General features: G+C 37.5%; 1 protein-coding gene across 3 annotated transcripts in view; it reads left to right on the forward strand.

The window, feature by feature from the left end:
* The window catches only part of LOC101739362 (protein bark beetle), a 46333-nt gene that overhangs the window by 16275 nt on the left and 8273 nt on the right, over window positions 1–21785 (forward strand). For 2 of the 3 annotated variants that reach the window (XM_038014636.2, XM_062671578.1), the window contains exons 2-9: window positions 7006–7169; window positions 7642–13841; window positions 14102–14313; window positions 14925–15060; window positions 18176–18395; window positions 18960–19085; window positions 19564–19593; window positions 21383–21644. In XM_038014636.2, the coding sequence (XP_037870564.1) occupies window positions 7006–7169; window positions 7642–13841; window positions 14102–14313; window positions 14925–15060; window positions 18176–18395; window positions 18960–19085; window positions 19564–19593; window positions 21383–21644 (7350 nt within the window). The remainder of the gene's footprint in view (window positions 1–7005; window positions 7170–7641; window positions 13842–14101; window positions 14314–14924; window positions 15061–18175; window positions 18396–18959; window positions 19086–19563; window positions 19594–21382; window positions 21645–21785) is intronic. The other variant, XM_038014637.2, reaches the window with a different exon arrangement.

Below are 21785 nucleotides of genomic sequence, written 5' to 3' on the forward strand. Positions count from 1 at the left end.
TAATTTAAATAGAACCGTACTTCCCGGCATCAACTAGTTTTGCCATTGTCTTCGCTTTGTTAATAAAATATACATTTACGAAATCGTACCTGGTCTATTTCGTACCGTTTCTTATTGTTGATAATTAATTTGTCTAGTCATAAGAACAATGAACTCGAATGTGCATTTTCGAGGTCGCTTCTGTTGTGAAGTCGGCTTTTTGCTATTGTCTTTACTATTATACATATTGTAATTGTAATAAGAAAAAACCTTTAAAGAAGTTTTAATAAACAGTAAAATTTGTTTAGTTACATTAGATACGTTGACAAATAACTAATAAAATAGATTGACAATGACATCAACTTATGACTGATAATTTCAAGTGAGAAGTTTACATCAGTAATCTGTAAAGGAACCTGCTAAGCTCTCAATAGTTACAACGGCTGCTCCACCCTTCAAACCGAAACGCGTTACTGCTTCACGGCAAAAATAGGCAGAGTGGTGGTACCTATTCGTGCGGACTCACAAGTCCGTCCTACCACCAGGTATTATCATCCACCTGAAATATTAATAAATTACAAACGACAATTTAAAATCATCAATTAATCCTGTAAAAACTGTATATAATCTTATATTATGCATTTAGTGAAAAACTGTTATATTGATATTACAAACGGCATGTCATTACGGATCCTCCTGATTCACTAACGGTGCTTTTAGGTACCTCAAGCACCGGTCACCGTTCTCGTCGAACCCGTCGCTTGTGGCGAAGGGATCGACGAGTAAATTAACCCACAGATACAGCCCACTGAATTTCTCGCCGGATCTTCTCAGTGGGTCGCGTTTCCGATCCGGTGGTAGATTCTGCGAAGAACGGCTCTTGCTTGGGTTCGTGTTAGCAACGTCGTCAGGTTTGAGCCTCGTGAGCTCACCTACTAATTAAGGTTACGCTGAAATAGCCTCTCAATGTTATCAGCTTAGGGAGGAAAAAAAATTTTATATTTATATATACATAGATATAGCGATCACTAGTCCAAGCGTCACGCTCATTGGATCCACAGATGCGCACTTGTTTATATTCCACGCGCCAAAGCCGACAGGAAATGTGGCGCATACTTAGCATGTTCGTTGGAAATGTTCACGTTAAGTCGTTGTGGTGGAACGTGGCAAGGGCGTGGAATTTAACTGATTCGGGAAATTTAATTTGGTCATTTTTAATACGCTTTTATTAGCTTCAGACGTATGTAGGTATGTTAGTATGTAACGGAATCTTTGAACATGATTTTGACCCTCTTCAAAAGGTCGAATTAACTCGAAATTTGGTATACTTATTAAGGACCGATGACAATATAATATTAAAAAAAAAATAATGAAAAAATTGAAATTCAATTTTCACGCTTTTTTTTACAATAAAATCATTTTTCCTTACACTATTTTTAATTCAAATTTATTTTCTATTTTTAGTGGGAATTTCTATAAAAGGGTATTTTGTTAGTTTTTTTAAACTATTATTTATTATATTTGACTCCTAAGTAACTCGAACGAGAGACATATAAAGCCGCAGTGCAGCCTGCATGGGTATGTACTACCATACAGCCTATTTCTGCCACGAAACAGTCATGTTTACAGTGTTCTTAATGCGAGTTTTTTAACGTTTTCGATTTCGTAAAAGTTAACTGAAATTTGTATGGAGTTGGAACAGCGCCTCTAGCGGCATATGAAGGAAAACTGTTCGATCTCTATACAAAGAGTTAACACAACTTTTCAACCTTTTTTTTGTTGCGGCACATATTTAACGATTTCAAAATTAGGCGGCACACAAAAAAAAAAGATAAAAATTATTTACTTACTACAACACACTGCATAAATAGTTTATCAAAAATTTTTAATATACGAAATAAACTAAAATATACTATAATTTTTTTTGTGGATTTAAATATATATTCATGTTTAAAATATTTTTCTTTTAAAATGATATAATTTAATAATATTAACATTATTATATATTCGCAAAATTTCGCGGCACACAAAAGTGCCACGGAACCGTGGTTGAGAATCACTGAGTTAACATTTACGCGATCAAGAAGTTAAAAAACTCGCACTAAGCACACATGTTTCAATGGTGGCAGATGTGTTCCATATATACCATGTAAATAAGATTATCTCAATTCTCAAGATGTGTGACGGTATAACATAGTGATGCTTGAGAGAGCAGTAAAACACTTAAAACTGGGCGGACAGTGAGCTTGAGTACATGTAATAAAGCAATACAACAAAACGTTAGAAAACATCTGAATATTAAATTATTTAACGGCTCATGACGTCACCGCCATTACAGGCCGAATGTGCGAGAGAGACAGCGAGGTGCTTCCACTGTAGAGACATCCTTAAACTATATTAAAATTCCTTGCAACATTACAATTGCTTGAAATTTAAACTAGAAAACTTTTAAATTTAGTATTACAGCACTTATTATTTATTTAAAACACGTTTAGAAACCTCTATCGGTATCAATTTCTTACTACATTATTTTTAAAACTTATCGAAGGATACCTTTATTAAGCATTCTTTTTTTTGTCACATAGTCACATGAGATACTCTTTACATTCCAAACATTTATCTTAATTTAATTTCAAAACTTTCTGAATTAGATTTTGTTTTCCAATTAAACAGTACCTACCCGAGTAAAATGGACGTACATACTTAAAAACACAAATGGGCTTGACGAAATCAAGGACTCCAATCATCGTTATTCGTTTAAGGAATCTAAAAAACAAATCAATTCTTAGGTATAAAAAAACATGATAGTGGTCTACGGGACTAATAAAAAATACACCTTTATTCACTAGTATTCAGTTTTAAGCTTGACTCATATTCGACCTTGCTTTATCCTTAATGTCACAAGTCAAAGCTTTTTACGACGATATCTAACCGACCGCGACAATAACGGACAGCCGACCTGCCTTAAAAATTGGTGACGCGACAAGAGAATTGAGAGGTTTTTGTCGAAATTACTGTGGGTGGAACTGACGTCATCAGCTCGCGTCCTTTGTGGCTGATTGGACGATGCACTTATTGATTTTATTCAGATTTTGACATTATGCCGTTGACATTTGAAAGATGCATCTGTCTAGGTTTTCAAAATGAGGTTTTTTTATTGCTTGGATGGGTGGACGAGCTCTCAGCCCACCTGGTTTTAACTGGAGCCCATAGACATCTATAACGTAAATGCCGCCACCCACTCTACGACATGAGCTGTAAGGTCTCACTTTTAACAGTACAATGGCTGCCCTGCCCTTCAAACCGAAACGCATTACTGCTTCACGGCCGAAATAAGCAGGGCGATGGTACCTATCCGTGCGGACTCACAAGAGATCCTACCACCAGTTTCTGCGGTATGCATGAGGCTAGTGGAGAGCACTTGGAGGCAGCGGCTTAGCTCTGTTCTTGGCATTGCTGACGTCCATGGGCGACAATATCAACTCGCCATCATGTGGACGGTACGTTCGTCTGCCTAAAAAGGCAATAAAAAAATGTGCAAAAGCACAATGAGAAGGAACAACTCACACATTTTAAGTTTCAAGAAAATCTATCGCCTCTACTTACCTACTGATTCAGTTGGACTGTGGCGCTAGCCATCACAGAACACAAGATATTTGAAAGATGCCTAAATCTCGCTTACGACATTTTCAAAGTAAGCTTGCATAGACAAGTTCCGGACAACATTTGGACCGTCGATCTACGGAGCAATATCACCCGCTCGGTGGAAGATCTTCTCTTTATCGTACCTACGAACTGGAATGACGATTCTAGAAATTTCTACGAATGTTACCTCGTCAAAGAAATTTCTTCTGTCGTACAAGTCGGTAGTATCACCCTGAGTCTTTCAACAGCAAAGAACTCAAGCATTCCAATTTAAAGCGTAGGTTAGTCCAGTGCTGAATCCAGTGGAGCTTTCGTATCTCAAGGCGAGCCGCAGTATTGACCTGGTGCTTATGACCCGCTGAATAAGACAACAACTGAGATAATATTTTAAATTAAGATCACGTAAGAAGTAAAATATGAATCTCTAATATTTTTTTAATGATAAATACCTATAGCAAAAGTTCTTTATTCGCGGGGTATATGTTCCGTAAATATGCCACGAATACAGAAACCGTGAACATGAAATGGTAATTTACATATTTATATGGGATTATAGTGGATACGTTCTAAGGTGACAAACTAAAACCATACTTTAGGTGTAGTTGTAATAAGGTATATTATTAGTCTATTTCAGGACGCCTTTACAGAGAATATTCAGTTGGATATCTAATATATTGGAATTCTTTTTATCAATGTGTATATACCGATTAGATCCGCGAATAAAAAATCTTTAGCCGCGAATATAGGAATTGCGTGGCATTTTTTTTAATTCGCGAATAGTTCAAAAGGCGAATGAAGGAAGCGCGAATAAGGCGAGTTTTACTGGTGAGAAAACATCTTGTGAGTCCGCACGGGTAGGTAATACCACCACCATGCGTATTTCTGCCCACCAACATAAGCAATAAAATAAATAAATAAATTACTGTAACAAAAATGTAGCGGTTATCTAATATTGAAGTTCCGATATTACGTCAAAGGTACCTAATTAAAGCGTTGGTCAATAGACCGTGTTCATGTGAATGGGGTTGTGTGAAAAGACCGGAAGTCGCGCCGACGTCACGTTGTGCAAAGGTATCGTGCTCCAAACTCCCTCTTTGAATTCCAGTTTAATACCTTAAAGGGACATCGCGATCGTGACGAACAGACGGCTATTATAAACACCGATGTTTATAGTAATTCTCTTTGTTGATAAATTTTTAACGGAATGCGTGTTTTAAAAGCACAGCAATAATTGAAATTGAGAATGGTTTTCAGAAAAATAATAAATCTAATTTAATGTACTTAATTGTTTCTGCTGTTATTTAGTTTCATACTCAAATTACAAAAAACTAATTCAATTTCATTATTTCTATTTTATTTTTTATTTTTTTATTGCTTAGATGGGTGGACGAGCTCACAGCCCACCTGGTGTTAAGTGGTTACTGGAGCCCATAGACATTTACAACGTAAATGCGGCACCCACCTTGAGATATAAGTTGTAAGGTCTCAGTATAGTTACAACGGCTGCCCCACCCTTCAAGCCGAAACGCATTACTGCTTCACGGCAGAAATTGGCGGGGTGGTGGTACCTACCCGCGCGGACTCACATGAGGTCCTACCACCAGTATTTTTCGTATCGATATCATATTATTCGGTGGTGGTGGTTCGGTGGAATAGCGGTTAGATATTACGAAATGACGATACGAAAGCGGCTTCTTCTAAAACCCATTATGTATGTACATATTTATGTACATACGTATGGCATGCGACAGATAACTCATATTTACTCTGAACGTGAGTGTTTATTCAGGACTTTGAACTGCAACAAAAAATATTTCTTTCGTTCCGTTTGCTAACAGATTAAAAAAAATATAAATCCTGATTCGTTGTAATGCGTGATTATAACGGAATTTTTCAACTCAAATTTCTCGAAGTTTCATTCGCTCTAATTATGTCTGTAATGATTTTGAAATTCGAAGGTATGTAACAGATCCGTGTCAGGTCAATAATATATACCATATATTAGTTTAAAATTGTATATAGTATTGTATAGTATATACTAGGTAATGTAGTGTATGTTTAGAACTCACAAAACTTGCCGAGCTTGGGTTAAATAGCGTCGACATAATTATTCAGAAATAATTTTCCTTTAGTTATTTACACTATATTTCTAATATGATTGAAATGAATTATGGTATTATTTTTATAATATTTAAAGTAAATTTAAGATTATAATGAACTGCGTGTGCAAAGCGGCTTTGCCCTCTTTGAAATTTAAAAGTAATTTATTCATTTAAAACATCTGTGTATTTTTCATACTATAGAATTATTTTTTGAAACATTTAGAATCCATCATTAGAGTTATAAAAAGAAACTATAAAAAGAAACTCTCTCAGAAATAGCTTAATGATCCAAATAGGTTTTTAACCTTTTATCTAATAAACATATTAGTCTATCAGTCAATTAGTTTATTCCCATAACTCGCTTATTATGTCGTAACTTGACAAAAATATGCCGCGAAAGAGCCTTTCCATAGATAACTTAAATGCAAAGGTAACGCGTTGGACTGGTGGCACAATTGTACAATACATTAATCACTTAACACCCAGTTGTTGGGGGGCTCGTTTATGGATTTAAATTAATAAAAAAAAATTAAAAAATCTGCACTCCAAATCTTCTTATCAGCCCATAGACGTCCACAGCTAGACATAGGCCTCCCCCAAGCCTCGCCACAAAGACCGGTCCTGCGCTGTCTGCATCCAGCGGATGAAATTCGTTAACACCTGTATACGTTATGTCATATTTTTTCATTCCAATTAAAACTCAAGTAGCCAATGTCCTTAGGGTTCAAAGTTTTATTTACTTGTATACATCGTTGCCTAAGTATCTCTAAACGAAGAACATTATTCGCGAATAGGTTTTAGTAATTGTCGCTCGTCTATTTTTATTTAGTATTTCAAGTAATCGAATTATCAAATCATTAAGCGGAAATTACAGACCATTATTTAAATAAGGGAAACCGAGTTGATTGTTTCGTATAGTTTGTCAACTTGAAATTCGTTTGACATCCGTCCATTCTCCACTCGCCAGGTTCATGAAATTTGACCAACTTTCGCCGATTTGTCTTGCGAAATTTAACATCAACGCGAATATTGTATATCCGGTCCACTTGAGTTGCATGCCTTGTTTACATTAAAATTTCAAAGTTACATTTGTTGATACCGATGCTGTATCGCATTAAGACATTATTTCCAAAGTTTAATTTTATTTTTTTGGTATGGAGCAATTACTGAGGACCCGGAGGCTTTTCAAGCTCTACCAAGATGCGTGGGGAAAATCGATTCAACCAATCCCTATTACCATTATAAAAAAAATCTAAATTCTATAATGTCGTATTTCCAGGGTGACCATCAAAGTAAAGTGACATTTACGAGCACCGAAGAAATTGTTACAGAAGCGAAGCCTATACCAGATATACGTCTTGTTGACGGACCATCAATCCTTGTTGGTCGTGTGCAACTGTTACACCGCGGACAATGGCGATCGGTTTGCACCAATTCTAGAAAGTAAGTGGTAGTTCGCAGTTTCTATTAGCTTACCCATATAGGTCAGTAGGTAAGATAAAGATAGGTGTTAGCTCGTCGCCTTGCGTCGTTTTCATCAGTGCTGGGGGTCGTGAGCTTTACGGAGCACTTTTGGTTGGATTATGTTCCTTCATTCCTTCCTGTTCTAAGGTGTTATCTAGTCTTAGTAAAATCACTGCAGTGCGAATTTGAAATTTTCAGTTGATGCTCATAAGACGCTTTAGCCCGAGATTCAATTGTGTTAGTCCAGCCTCAGGTTTCATTAGATGTGCGCAGATATCGTTGTTACATTCTACATTAGAGGTAAATGGGAATTATACCGGACGCAGTATAACTTCAAGAATTGTTTTGATCTCGTGATTAAAGTTAGGTACACATTTGGGTGTTTTAAAGAGTCTGTTTAATAGAAATATAAATTACTTGTTTTTAATTTTAATAATCTATGCACTTTCAGCTGGACGATCAATGACATGGAGACAGCATGTCGGCAGCTCGGCTTCGTCGGTGGATCCTTTTACAACTGGATAGACCGACAGCCCGGCCGTAGAGCTCGCCTACTCTATGAAGAGCCCAAGTGCAAAGGCACAGAATACGACCTCTTCCAATGCGATTGGAATTCAAGACAACTTGGTTCGGGAGTTTGCGATTATCACCCAGATTTCGCTCTACGATGCTTGCCTCGTCACGACGTGAACGGAAACCCCGCCAGACATTGGAGGGGAATACGATTCGAGAACGCAGTATTCGAGCGAGTGCTAACATTATCAAACACTTTATATGTTCCTACATCAATGTCACGATTATCGCACGTGGTAATTAAAAATGCGGGTCTAGGAAGAGATAATACAGCGACCAGTGCCTTAGACGTGGTCGGAGTTCCACCTGAAATGAACGACTTGGAGGTATCAAATTCTGCGTTTAACGCTATAAATGTGACGTCACCAAATGCACCTATTGTCATCAATAATTGCACGATACAAAACAATAGAGGTTATGGCGTGTACGTGAACTCTACATACGGCATGGTAAAAATAGAAAACTGTATGATACATGATAATGGAGGTGACGGTGTCAGATATGTTGTTCATGAGATTAATCTCGATGAGAGATTTGATAGAAGCGAAATTTTTGATTTATGCACCCTTGCTTCGACTCCTAGTCAGACATTTCCCATTCAAATGTCCATAGAACAATCAAGGTACTCTAACATGGAAAGAGATTGTAACCAAAAATTTTATACAATATCCGACCACGTTCTCACGCTGAGTTTTCTCAAAATTTTGACAAATCAAAACGACACTGGTGAGATATATGTTTACGATGGACTGACGACTGACGACAGATTGTTATTGAGTTTCAGCTTAAGGAATTTCACACGACCACAAAGTGTAACGTCGACTAGAAATAGAATGTATGTAAGATTTCGTGCCAATACCAGAACTGATATCACGGGATTTTTAAGGTTAACATCGGGAGTCAGCAAGACCTACGATTTAAATGTAACCGACACGATTATCTCAGACAACAATGGGAGAGGCGTGGCTATTGAAAACCTTAGATCTCAGATTCACATACATCGAACTTCGATATCCAATAACAATCACGTAGCTGGTCTACATGTTGTCAGCGGCGCAGGTGATGTCAATGTAACAGAGAGCAGAATATCGTTCAACCAAGGAGATGGTGTCAATATAACTGTAACCGGTGGTAATAGGAATATTTCTAGAAGCATACTGAGTTCCAATCAAGGTCACGCCGTAGCCGTTTGGCTAAATGATACTTCGGAGACTGAATATGTAGCATTGAACCAAACAACAGTAATCGAATATTCAGAAATATTTAAAAACCTTGACGTGGGAATAATGCACGGAAACTTTTGTGGCAATAGTTGGGTAAACATTACAGGTAATTGGTTTAATACGAGCAGCGAAAGTACAATAAATATCTTAACTTGTTGGAGACTCAACAACCCGATCAAATTATTGAACCTTCAAATCGGACACAATAGGTTTTATGAAAATCAAAAAGTCCCGGTGAAAATACAACCTGCACTGAATGTGAACGGTAGAATCGAACACAATTATTTTGAACAAGGAAGTTATGGTGCCATAGTTATACTAAATAGGATAGAAGGAAACTATATTGAAGAATTCGAAATGTTACCGGCTAATTTTCGTATCCAACAAAATTATTTTTTTGGCAATCGAGGCCCTTTCGTTGTCAACCTGGGCTTATCGCCCTACAGTGATATTCAATACATATTGTTCACTCGTAACTACCTAAGAGACAACAAAATAAAACAATCTTTTGAGCCTATAGAAGGTCAGAATACTCGGCTAACTCCTAGAAGTAGAGTGGCCGCTACCATAGTATTATCTTCTAGCAATATTGACGTTTTTAGAAACATAATTAGCAATCCTGAAGCTCAGTACGAAATCGGTTCCCATGTTGAAGATCAAAGCAAAATCCTGAACTGTACATATAATTGGTTGGGTTTTGGTGAAGAGGAGAAAGTCTATAACAGACTCTTCCACAGGAAAGACAGATATAATCTGGCGAAAATTGTTTACATGCCTTATTTATTGCATAGCAGCAACCCTGGTGCTACTCAAATTAATTTTAATTCCTTACACGTTCCTCAGTTTAATGTTCCTGGTACGTTTGTTGTTGGTGGTGAAGTGGAAGGTATAGAAGTATTAAAACAAGGAGAATATGATGTAGATAAAGATATTAATATTCGCCCAGGCGGTAAACTTGTTCTGAAGTCTGGTGTGACTTTGAAATTTCCACCTGCTATTGGTATGATGGTGGCAGGAAAACTAGAAGCAAGAGGGAACCGGCCCAATGATATAACTTTCACTCTTAAAGAAGAAATAGTTATGTCAAATGAAACTTATTGTGAAACGGACTCTGAACCAACGACTCCTGGATACATAGATCCCGTAGTACCAATAAGACTTTTGGGCGGGAGAAATCCAAATGAAGGAAGATTACAAGTGAGGATAGATGATAAATGGGGCACTGTGTGTAACTACCGTTGGAATATTATCAATGCAGCATTAGTTTGCAATCAATTAGGCCTTGCTTTGAACCCAGATGATTGGTTCTTAGAGCCAAGTGAAATACCAATTGCAGGAATCACTGAAGACATTATTTTATCAAATGTAGAATGCACTGAATTTGACAATGATATTACAAAATGTAAAGCAGAAACCAGAGACCATTTTGAAAATTCATGTACGCATGATAATGATGTGGGAATCAGATGCTACGAAACAAGTTGGGCGGGAATTAGATTTAGCGTAATATCAGAACGTTCTGATTTACAATATGTTACAATTGAGAAATCTGGACTGTTAGATTATTCTTCGAACCTCTTTAAGCCAGCACTTCAAATTGATTTTGCTAGACACAGTTTGGAAAGCGTTAAAATTGCAAATAATTATCATGATGGGTTGGGTATACTCTATTCTGACTTGTATGGAGCCGATGCGATCAATACCGTCCGAAATTCAGAATTCAGTAACAATAAAGGTAGCGGTATCAGCTTTAAGCAGTTAGGTTTAAAAGTGTATGGATCTACCATAGAAAATAACAATGTGGCCGGCGTATATCACAATCCTCACATCACAGGACCACAGCAAAGAGAAATAGCTGGATGGTTTAATTTAGATGTAGGATTTAACTTCGATGAGTCGAATTACCGTCCCATTATTATTCCCGATTATGAAACCGACATTTCTTTAGTAAACGGTGAAACAAGACATATTGTTTTCGCGAAAAGTCACGGAGAGAATATCGCGAAAACTTATAATATAAAGTGCAATCCTGGTTACGTGCTAGGTTTGCAGTTATTGAATCCAATTCACAACTTCTCGACTGAACGCATTTGTATTTATGATTCTCAAAATATCAACGAAGGGAGTACGCAGTGGTGTCTTGATCGAGACTTATCTACATTTCCTACAACAAGTAATAGTTTTGGCATAGTGCTTACTTACGAGAGTGGTACGTCGGCTTTAGGAGGTGTGGTTTTGGTTGTTAGTACAATTGTAGCTCCAGTACAAAATCTGAGAAACAGAATAATCAAAGGACCAGTACCGACTCTTCAACTGATAAATACAAAAATTAAAGGAAACACAAAAGGTATAAAAGCGCTATACTACAATCGTTATTTAAATGAATTAGGAGATCACTTCTTAAGAAAAGCAAACGAAAGCATCAAAATATTCAATTGCGAAATAGCTCATAATAAGGAAGAAGCTATTTACGTCAATACACCGTTTTGGGATATCCACGAAAGTAACATCACTGAGGTAACTATTATGGTTAACAATAGTCTAATAACAGACAATGGAAAAGGTATATATCACTTTGCCAGAGATCTGAGAAGCTCTAACAATCTGTACCACTATCTCATGCAAGATAATACCATAGAAAGAAATAAACTTGGTGGCTTTGATGTAAGTTTACCGTACGTTTGGCAATACAATGAAAATTTCACACATTCGGTTTACATGTACAATAATACGTGGAGAAACAATCAGAATTTCGGTTTAGTAATAGATGGACATTTCGCTGAAGTGAACCTAACAAAAAATATCTTCACCGATAACAACTGCAAATACGGTCTCATATCGATTCGAGGAATGGAAAAGAAGATGATGGTTGATGGAAATCTTATAGAAAGGAATAATGGTCAATTTATGGTCCAATTCCATATGGACAGTCAAAGTGAAATTATGGGCTTAGTCTATGCTGTTTTTGTTTACAATAAAGTTAAAAATAATCAATACGCGAGCTTCGTTAATCGGGGAGCACAACTTAAGACGGTAGACCCAACATGTGTCATCGGTTTCAAAGGAATTCAAAAAGTGAAAGTGAGCAGAAATTTATTTGGGGGTAATGCTTTAGAATACACCCTTGTGGCTGGCATAAAAACAGCGAAAATAAATAATTTATTAGATGTTACCGAGAATTGGTGGGGCAGTACCATAGAACAGGAAATCAAAAAGCAAATATTTGACTTTGACGACTGGAATAATCATGCTATAGCGGTTTATTTACCGTATCTACTAGAAGAAGATTTCGAAGCAAGCCTTTCACCAACATTTAGTCCTGATAGTGTTATAGATTTAAATGAACTAGGTGGAAGACTGACATCCAATTTAACTATAGAAGCTAGATTAGCTCCGTATGTAATTAGATCAGATATAACAGTAATGCCAGATGTAACTTTGATTATCAACCCTGGTGTAGTAATGGAATTTGCACCGAATGTTGGTATTCTTGTAATGGGTATATTGCAGGCTGCAGGTCACATTCAATTGCCGATCGTAATGAGACCAATAACAACGGCTAGCAATGTGGAAATTAGTAGAAAAGAAAGAGAAGTCGGATTGTATTCCTCAATACACCATCAATATAGGAGACAATTGGAATCGTTCACGTTGCCGAATTCTATTAGGCTTTGCACGGGAAGGAATTGTTCCATTAATGATAATATCGCTGAAAAGCGTAACGAAGGATTTCTCGAATATTACAACAAAACTACACTTCAATGGGTGCCGATGTGTGACAATCGCTTCACAGAAAGGAACGCTCAAGTAGTATGTAGAGAATTGGGTTTTGATCCCATTAATGTATTCTTTTCACATGACCGCCGAGTGGAATATCACAGTAATTCCTTATCTAGAATCTGGTCTTGGCCGGAGCCTTTGCAATGCGTTGGGACTGAGAATCGCTATGACGATTGCCCAATAAGATTAAACGGACAACTATACGGTCATCGGCACGAGTGTAAATGGGATTCTGAATACGTTTTTATACATTGCGGAATGAGGAACCTCGAAGAGGTCTACGACTATTGGGGTGGCATAAGGTTTGCCAATCCTGAATTTGAATATTCACTATACGAACATCGAATTCACGACCATCATACGCACGAAACAATGAAGAAGATGGAAAGCGAGCTTCGCCATCTGCAGATCACTGGTGCAGGATTACTTCACAATGAAAAATCACCAGCAGTTCAAAGTATCGTCAAGAATCCCGTCATAAGGAATGTTAATATAACCAAATGTGCTCATCATGGTATCAATTTAATATCACCGACAGATACTATGAGTATCATGTTTAATTCCGTGAATGACGTACTAGGTGAAGGCGTAAGTGCTATATCTTTGAACGGAGAAGGCAGAGAATCTGAAGAATCTAGTTTTACACCTTTGAAGGATTTAAATCTACCATATCATATGTTTTCGCTGATTGATATTTGTGATAGTACAAAAATGATTACCGTCGAAGAAAGAGTGCTCGTTTATTACAAATACGACAACAATCCAGTCAATTGTGTGAAAATATTCAAGAGTATGTACAGGGTGAAACCGTTCGGATTTCGTCTGCTGCAATTCAATTTATTCAATCATACGACGAATTATGGGAAAAGGGACTCTCTGACTTTGTATGACGGTGACATTTACAACATAACGGCTCCGATGATTGGATATTTAGAAAACGGTTCGCCCGACGAAAAGAAACTGTTTAGAACAGAAGGTGCAAGCTTGAGTATCAAGTTGTTTGCTAATGGCGCTTCGGCTGTTCACGGATTCATAGCTGAAGTCGTAACACTGCCTATATCCGCAATAGGATTCAGTAAGTAACATTAAATTTTTCAAAGGCATATTTATGTGATACAAGGCGCATGGAAACTGTTCTAGAAGTTCACTGACCCCGAATTTTTGTTTGAGATAGATCACAGACTCGTGAAATATGGAACTCAAAATTTTACTTAGACGATTATCTAGTTTACGCTTTGGTTAAATAATACATGACCCATTTTCGACTTCGGGAACAGTTGATATACGCTTAGTGTAAAAACTGCGGTTTGCGAATTAGACCCGTTAATATTTCAGATCGCGACGTCCAACATAACATATCGAACAGCGAATTCATAAAGAACAGAGACGGCGCGATCACGTATCAATCTGTCGGCGAAGTGAATCCTCTGGTCGCGATCACTAGGAACGAGATCATAGGAAACTGTCTCAAGCTGTACGGAAACTTCACGACCTGCCAGTCCGTTGTTAGAGTGGACGTACAGAATACGCAAACGCTGGTGTTTAGGGTGAGAGTTTTTATCTATTTATGAAAGTTGATTTTTTTGAGCATAGGGCCCACCGGGTGGTGAGTGGTTACCGTCGCTCATGGATTTCAGCAATGCCAAGGGCAGAGCCAAGCTGCTGCCTACCGTTAAGTACTCTCCACAAGCCTCGTTTGAAGAAGGACATGTCACAGCGCTCAGGAAACACCGTAGAGGGGAGACCATTCCAAAGCTGGATGATACGTGGCAAAGAAGACCTCTGGAAACGCACTGTGTATGAGCGCAGTGGCTCCAGGTAGTATGGATGAACTCTGCTCCGGTGACGGGCGGTGCGATGGTAAAAACAAGATGTGAAACATTTATAACCGCACTTAAAACATATTGCTGACGTGACGACGTTTCACTGCGCTGTATGATAGTATATATTAATATATACAGTCTATATATCGTAGCGTGTACGGTGTGGCGAAGCGTCGCCATTTGCAAACGACTGTTTCTTAATATTAATATTTTATTTTTCATTATGCCACATGAATTATATACCTGTACAAAATAATATCAATTTTTCACAGCCGCCAGCCTTTCGGCGATGCCTTTTTTTTAGTATTAAATTTAATTTGTGTAATACTTTTTAGAATAATTTGGTGCGAGATAACGTCGGCGGGTTGCTCGTTAGGGCAGATTCAAGAGGCTCGGCTACATCCCTTCGCGGCTGGATTCACAATAATCTCTTCTTCAGGAACCACGATTTACCATGTCTTAAAGTGGAAGGTGAGAAGAATAGTTTTACCGATTAAATCTAGTATTGTGAGATTAGATGAGCTTTCACTGCTTTTAATGGATTAAATAGTTTAATGAACCTCATAGACATACCGTAAATTTTAATAATCACTTTGAGATATGATTTATTTGTATTTTAAAAGGCCTTTCCAACTATTTGATGTGGGATGAGTGAGTTTCCAATGTGAATTCTTGCAATATGCCTTACCCAAGAACTTGGGTCTTGAGACTTGGATGGAAATACAGTTGAGGATGCTACTACTGTATGTAATGACGGTGGAAGGAAACTTATACCTGTAGGTTGTCAAGTCGTCTGGCCTAACGGATAAGACGTCCGGTGCGTTCGTGTTGAGCGATGCACCGGTGTTCGAATCTCAGGCGGGTACCAATTCTTCTAATGAAATACGTACTAAAAAAATGTTCACGATTGACTTCCACAGTGAAGGAATAACACCGTATAATAAAAATGAAACTCGCAAAATTATAATTTGCGTAATTACTGGTGGTTGGACCTCTTGTGAGTCCGCGCGGGTAGGTACCACCGCCCTGCCTATTTCTGCCGTGAAGCAGTAATGTGTTTCGGTTTGAAGGGTGGGACAGCCACTGTGACTAAACTTGAGACCTTAGACCTTATATCTCAAGGTGGGTGGCGCATTTACGTTGTGGATGTCTATGGGCTCCAGTAACCACTTAACACCAGGTGGGTTGTGAGCTCGTCCACCAATCTAAGCAATAAATAAAAAAAAGAGATGCTCAGTGCACTCGTATCGAGCGATACGACTATGCCGGTAGTCAAATACGGCACAAATGACTTCCACAGTAAAGGGATAACATTGTGTAATAAGAAACAAAGCCCGCCCTAGTTATAATTTAGGTAATTATTATACAATTGAGATATAGATCTCACGTACTTAGAACCAGAGAGGCCACGAACTCATTGACCCATCTTAGCAAACAAATGGTCATTATTAGATGAGCGTACCTACAGTCTAGTATTCTATGGTAATCACTGTTCTTAGTACAAGTTATTTAAAGTTCTCGATAGCGTAAAAGTTAACTCAGTATGCTGTTAGAACAGCGCTCCTAGCGGCAAACGTTGGCAAACGTTCCAATTCCATACAAATGTGAGTTAACTTTTACGCTATCGAGAACGTTAAAAAACTCGCACTAAGCACACAGCATCAAATGACATGTTATTTATCTTGAGCGATCATTATCTTAAAAACAAATTAGACTTGTAATTAACAAGTAAATCAATGAGCGATTTCAAATCAAATCAAAAAAATGTATTCAACATAAATGAAAGTACATACTTGTTGAACGTCAAAAAGAAATACCGCCAATTCACAAAGACTAGCCTCCGTCCTGAGAAGAACTGGCAAGAAACTCAGCGGGCATGTCTATTTTTTTAAATCTATAACTAGTCAGGTCATAAGTATTGTCACACAGTAAAAACTTCTCTTTTAGAATGCTGGCCACAAAAAAGTTTATTGAATTCGAATTTCGAATTGTTCATGAAAATAAAAATGTATACTTTTAGAATTTTACTCATTTTTAAATATGGAGTGGACGCTTTTAAAGAAGACCGTGTTGCAGTTATTGCGTTGCATCGTTGCGGTTACGCGCCAATTCAAATTTTTAACATACTGAAAAATTTGAATATAACCAAAAGATTCGTTTATCGTACCATCAAACGATACAATGAAGACTCTAGTGTAGATGACAGGTCAAGAAGTGGTCGCCCTCGGTCTGTTAGGACTCCAGCAGTGATAAAAGCTGTGAAGGCGCGAATTCAAAGAAATCCCAAACGTAAGCAGAAACTGTTGGCCCTTCAGATGGGGTTAAGCAGAACCACGGTAAAAAGGGTGTTAAATGAAAACTTAGGGCTTCGGGCATATCGAAGAAAAACAGGACATCGTTTGAATGCTCGTCTAATGGACCTGAGACTGAAGAGATGCCGCGCTTTGTTAAAGCGGTACGCGGGAAAAAAATATCGGGAAATTCTTTTTTCGGATGAAAAAAATTTTACCGTAAAAGAGAGCTACAACAAACAAAATGATAAGGTGTACGCACACAGTAGTGAAGAAGCGAGCAACCGTATTCCGCGTGTCCAACGAGGTCATTTTCCATCTTCGCTCATGGTATGGTTGGGAGGTTCTTATTGGGGCTTAACAGAGGTACATTTTTGTGAGAAAGGTGTAAAAACGAATGCAGTTGTGTATCAAAATACAGTCCTGACGAACCTTGTGATACCTGTTTCTCATACCATGTTCAATAACAGGCACTGGGTATTCCAACAAGATTCGGCGCCAACTCATAGGGCGAAGAGCACACGAGACTGGCTGGCGGCGCGTGAAATCGACTTCATCCGGCACGAAGACTGGTTCTCCTCCAGTCCAGATTGGAATCCGTTAGATTACAAGATATGGCAACACTTGGAGGAAAAGGCGTGTTCAAAGCCTCATCCCAATTTGGAGTCACTCAAGACATCCTTGATTAAGGCAGCCGCCGATATTGACATGGACCTCGTTCGTGCTGCGATAGACGACTGGCCGCGCAGATTGAAGGCCTGTATTCAAAATCACGGAGGTCATTTTGAATAAACTTTAGTGTCATAAGAATCTATGTTATGTTAAGTTCATTTTGGTATATGAATGGTTACATAATGAATAAACTTGTTTCAATTTATTTTACATTAAACATGTGACAGAATTTATGACCTGACTAGGTATATATAAAAATGAATTGCTGTTCGTTAGTCTCGCTAAAACTCAAGAACGGCTAGATCGATTTGGCTAATTTTGGTCTTGAATTATTTGTGGAAGTCCAGAGAAGGTTTAAAAGGTAGAAAAATATGAAAATTCTCGGAATTAAATAAAAATTACAATTTTGTTTTTCCTTTGATGCGTCTCCCGTCGGACGGATTCCTTTTGTTTGTTTTAATTTTATTTTATACAAAAGTTTAGATTTTTGATTTATCGATTGAGGCACTACGCAGTCTGCCGGGTCAGCTAGTATTAGACATATTTTTTTAATATTAGTTTTTTTTTTTAATATTCATTTATTAATTAATTCGTTTAATATTACCGGATAACGTTATTTACAGGTCGTCAGTCCTCGCCGTATCAAGAGGTGACGATATACCGCAATTACTTCACCAGGAATCGGGTGCCGTTCGATGACGTCATCGTTCTGCGTCAAGTCGTCTCCAACTTCACGTACAACTACGTACACGACAACACCGGCCTCCGGATCCTCGAGGTGTCGGGCTTCGATAAAGTCAGACTTCCGATTTATCAGACCACTTCGCATAACGGTTTCTATAAGTGAGAATTTTTCGTTTTGTACCTTTGTAAGCTGTATAGGCGTATTTGTTATAACGTGATTAAATTAACTGGTTTTGAGGGAATTTGAAGCCCTTTGATCCATTAATAATGATAATGTGGTTGTCATCATTCTCTATGGCAAAAGGACGACTTTCCGCAGGGCTGATGTTTTCACTCAATAGGATCGACATTCGAAATGTTTTGTTTTGTTTTCCAATTTTTATATAGACAAAATTTCCTGGAATTATTGTTAACTCGATTTAAGATTTGATATTTTTCTTTAGTTCGCGGATTGTTACCGCTAAATTTTTTAACACGTTTTGGCAATGAGCACGTTAACAATGAGCTTGACCCATTAAACTTATCTATGTTATGATAACTTTCAAAGAAATTTTCATCAACATAATTATGTCGGATAAACTAGAAAAAATGCTCATCCAATAATTTTTCTACTACGACCCAATATCGTTGCCAGAATAAAAAAAAAATATTTCACCCTTTTTTTTATTTGGCTAACTGTTACATCACTTTAGTTTTAGTTTTAAAACAACTTTTTTTTTTTAGGAACTACGCAACAGATCGCGAAGGCCGAGCCACTATAGTCGCGGGAACAGCCGGTCAGAGCTACGTCGACAATATATTTTTCAATCCCGACAACGACTACGAAATGATTACCGTTAATCGATCTATGTGAGTTACTTAATAATAAATGTTGAAATTCGGGAATGCTATATATGCTATATGCTAATACTATCGAGCAGTCAGGCGACTGTAGTTCTTCAAATAGGGACCACTCCTTCGCTTAAGAAACATATCTATAAAAAGATATACTTAGGTATAGCATATAATTTATTAGTCACGCTTCGCTATGAATATGGCTAAATGTTCGTATGACTAACACACAATTTACTTTTTACTAGGACGTTGAGGCTTCGGTCTCATGTCTGAGGATAGATGGCTATGTTCACGTTTTTTATGTCTATGGACTTAAACGATATGGTCATGAGATCCTAATTGGAGAAATATTGACCGCTAAAACTGTTAACAAGTGCGATAAGTCTTCTTAACTTTGAGGCATGATATCGAATGTAAATACGATGTAAGGACGCATGTTTTTATTATTATTATTAAATTTTGCATATTTCTTTTGCATGGCTGTTCCGGATAGCTTGCTTGACTATAATCCAAACGTAATGAGGTAAGCGTATATCTAATACTCTCGTATAATCACCTAAAATCGTACAATTATTCATCAACCACTATTTAACTAACAAATTAAATATATTTAGGATAGATGTAAGGAGACGGCCGTCTGGTGTAGTGGTAAGTGACATGGTCACTACACAAGGGGGTCGCGGGTTCGAATCCCGCCAAGGGAAGATATTTGTATGATAAATATAAATGTATTTTCCAGGGTTATGGATGTATATTAAATATATGTATGTGTATAATAAAAATATTACATTTATATCCGTTATCTGGTACCTGTAACACAAGTTCTTTACGAACTTATCACGGGACTAGTTAACGTGGCGTGATTGTTAGTAAATATTTATTTATTTATTATTTTTATTTAAAGTAGCACCATTTCAGTTTATTAAGTTTTTTTTTGGTTATTGCTTAGATCGGTGGACGAGCCCAACTAGTGTTAAGTGGTTACTGGAGCCCATAGACATCTACAACGTAAATGGGCCACCCACCTTGAGATATAAGTTCTAAGATCTCAGTATAGTTACAACGGCTGCCCCACCCTTCAAAAGTCCACTGAAAGAGATCCGATAAAGATGGCGCCACAGTAGCAAGCGGAAAGATTTAAAAAAATCGCGCCATTAACTAGTACACTTCAATTGCTGTTTAAAGCTGCTATATTCATATAATTTCCACTTCATACACTAGGGCTATTTATTTTCGGTTAATCTTCTTAAGTAATAACTTTTTGTTTATAGGCGGACACTTTTTAACTTGCCCCTTAAACAAGATGGTGCTCTTTACCTCTACCCTGCATAATTACAGAGCGTTAATTTGACAGGTGTTCGCATCCATAAAAAGTTACTTTCAATTATCTTGAAAACCCCTATCTAATTTTACATAATTTATTATTATCAATGGTCGATATACATACTGTATTTTTTTAATATAATATTAATATAGTGTGCAATGACGTCTGTGAATTAATTATAGAAAATAATCTACTAATAGTCGAAAGATTATTTTAGACATGTGACTATTTTTGTTATCTCATGTAAAATTTCACTAATAAAGACCATCGATGGGATTAATATTTAAATGTCTGTAATTAGAAATCTAGAATAGTCTTTAATTATAGACGACAAGGTTCGCGTTGGCCATAGTGGTTCTTCTATACTAACACTTGCTTCGTCAGAAATCTATTCAACAACCCTTTTCAACCCTCGGCAATAACTTCTTTATTTATAATATCTATCTATATATCTATAAATAGGTTATCTATATATAATTGTAAGAGTAACTATAACGCAAAATTTTCAACGGTTTTTTTTTTTTTTTCATATTAATAAGCATCTTACTCCGACTTCTTAGTGCACATTTAGAAATTCTTTTTTTAAGATTTTTACTCAAATATAAAATTCCATGAAAAACTATTCTAAACCATACAATAGTAATTAGATAATTAGTGGATCATCATCGCCATAACGACAACAAATCTATACTGATATATAAAACTACAGTGGTTTTTACGGATGTTCCGTTATAACTACTGAACCATGCATCCGATTTACTTGAAACTCGGTATCCATGTAGAAATTACATGTACTTAATGGATAGGCTAATATTGGCTACACCAGTTGCGGGGACATTAATGATGATAATCTTTGTGGGGGTGAGAAATAATAATGTTAAATTTAAATGGCCAGCGAAGCGGGCGAATACCTACGGCTAGTACATTATAATAATATAGACTCATAAAGACTCAATCGAATCTCGTTAACAAATCACCTTGTTAACAGTTCATTAGACCTATGGCGAACCCGTATCGACGCGAAGCACAACTACTGGAGTTACAACGTGACGTTGGCGGTGGCCGGCCGCATCAGGGACCAGGCCGACGACCCCTCGCTCGTGGAGGTGGACTATCGTCCGTTCTACATGAACAACCTGACGGTGCTGGGGGGCGGGAAGTGTCCCCCGGGCTGGGACGCGCTCGCCGGCACCTGCTACATGTACGTCGGGGCTCCCATGACGTACGACGAAGCCAGACAGTTCTGCTTGGTGAGTTAGTTCGATAGCCTCTCACATTTACTGGTGATAGGACCTCTTGTGAATCCGCGCGATGCCTATTAAATGAATAAAAAAAAAAAACAGAAAGCAACGCTAAAAAATACATTCTTATGTGTACTTTGAAGTCGTCGT

This window comes from Bombyx mori, chromosome 12 (genome assembly GCF_030269925.1).
Source record: "Bombyx mori chromosome 12, ASM3026992v2".
Lineage (NCBI taxonomy): Eukaryota > Metazoa > Arthropoda > Insecta > Lepidoptera > Bombycidae > Bombyx > Bombyx mori.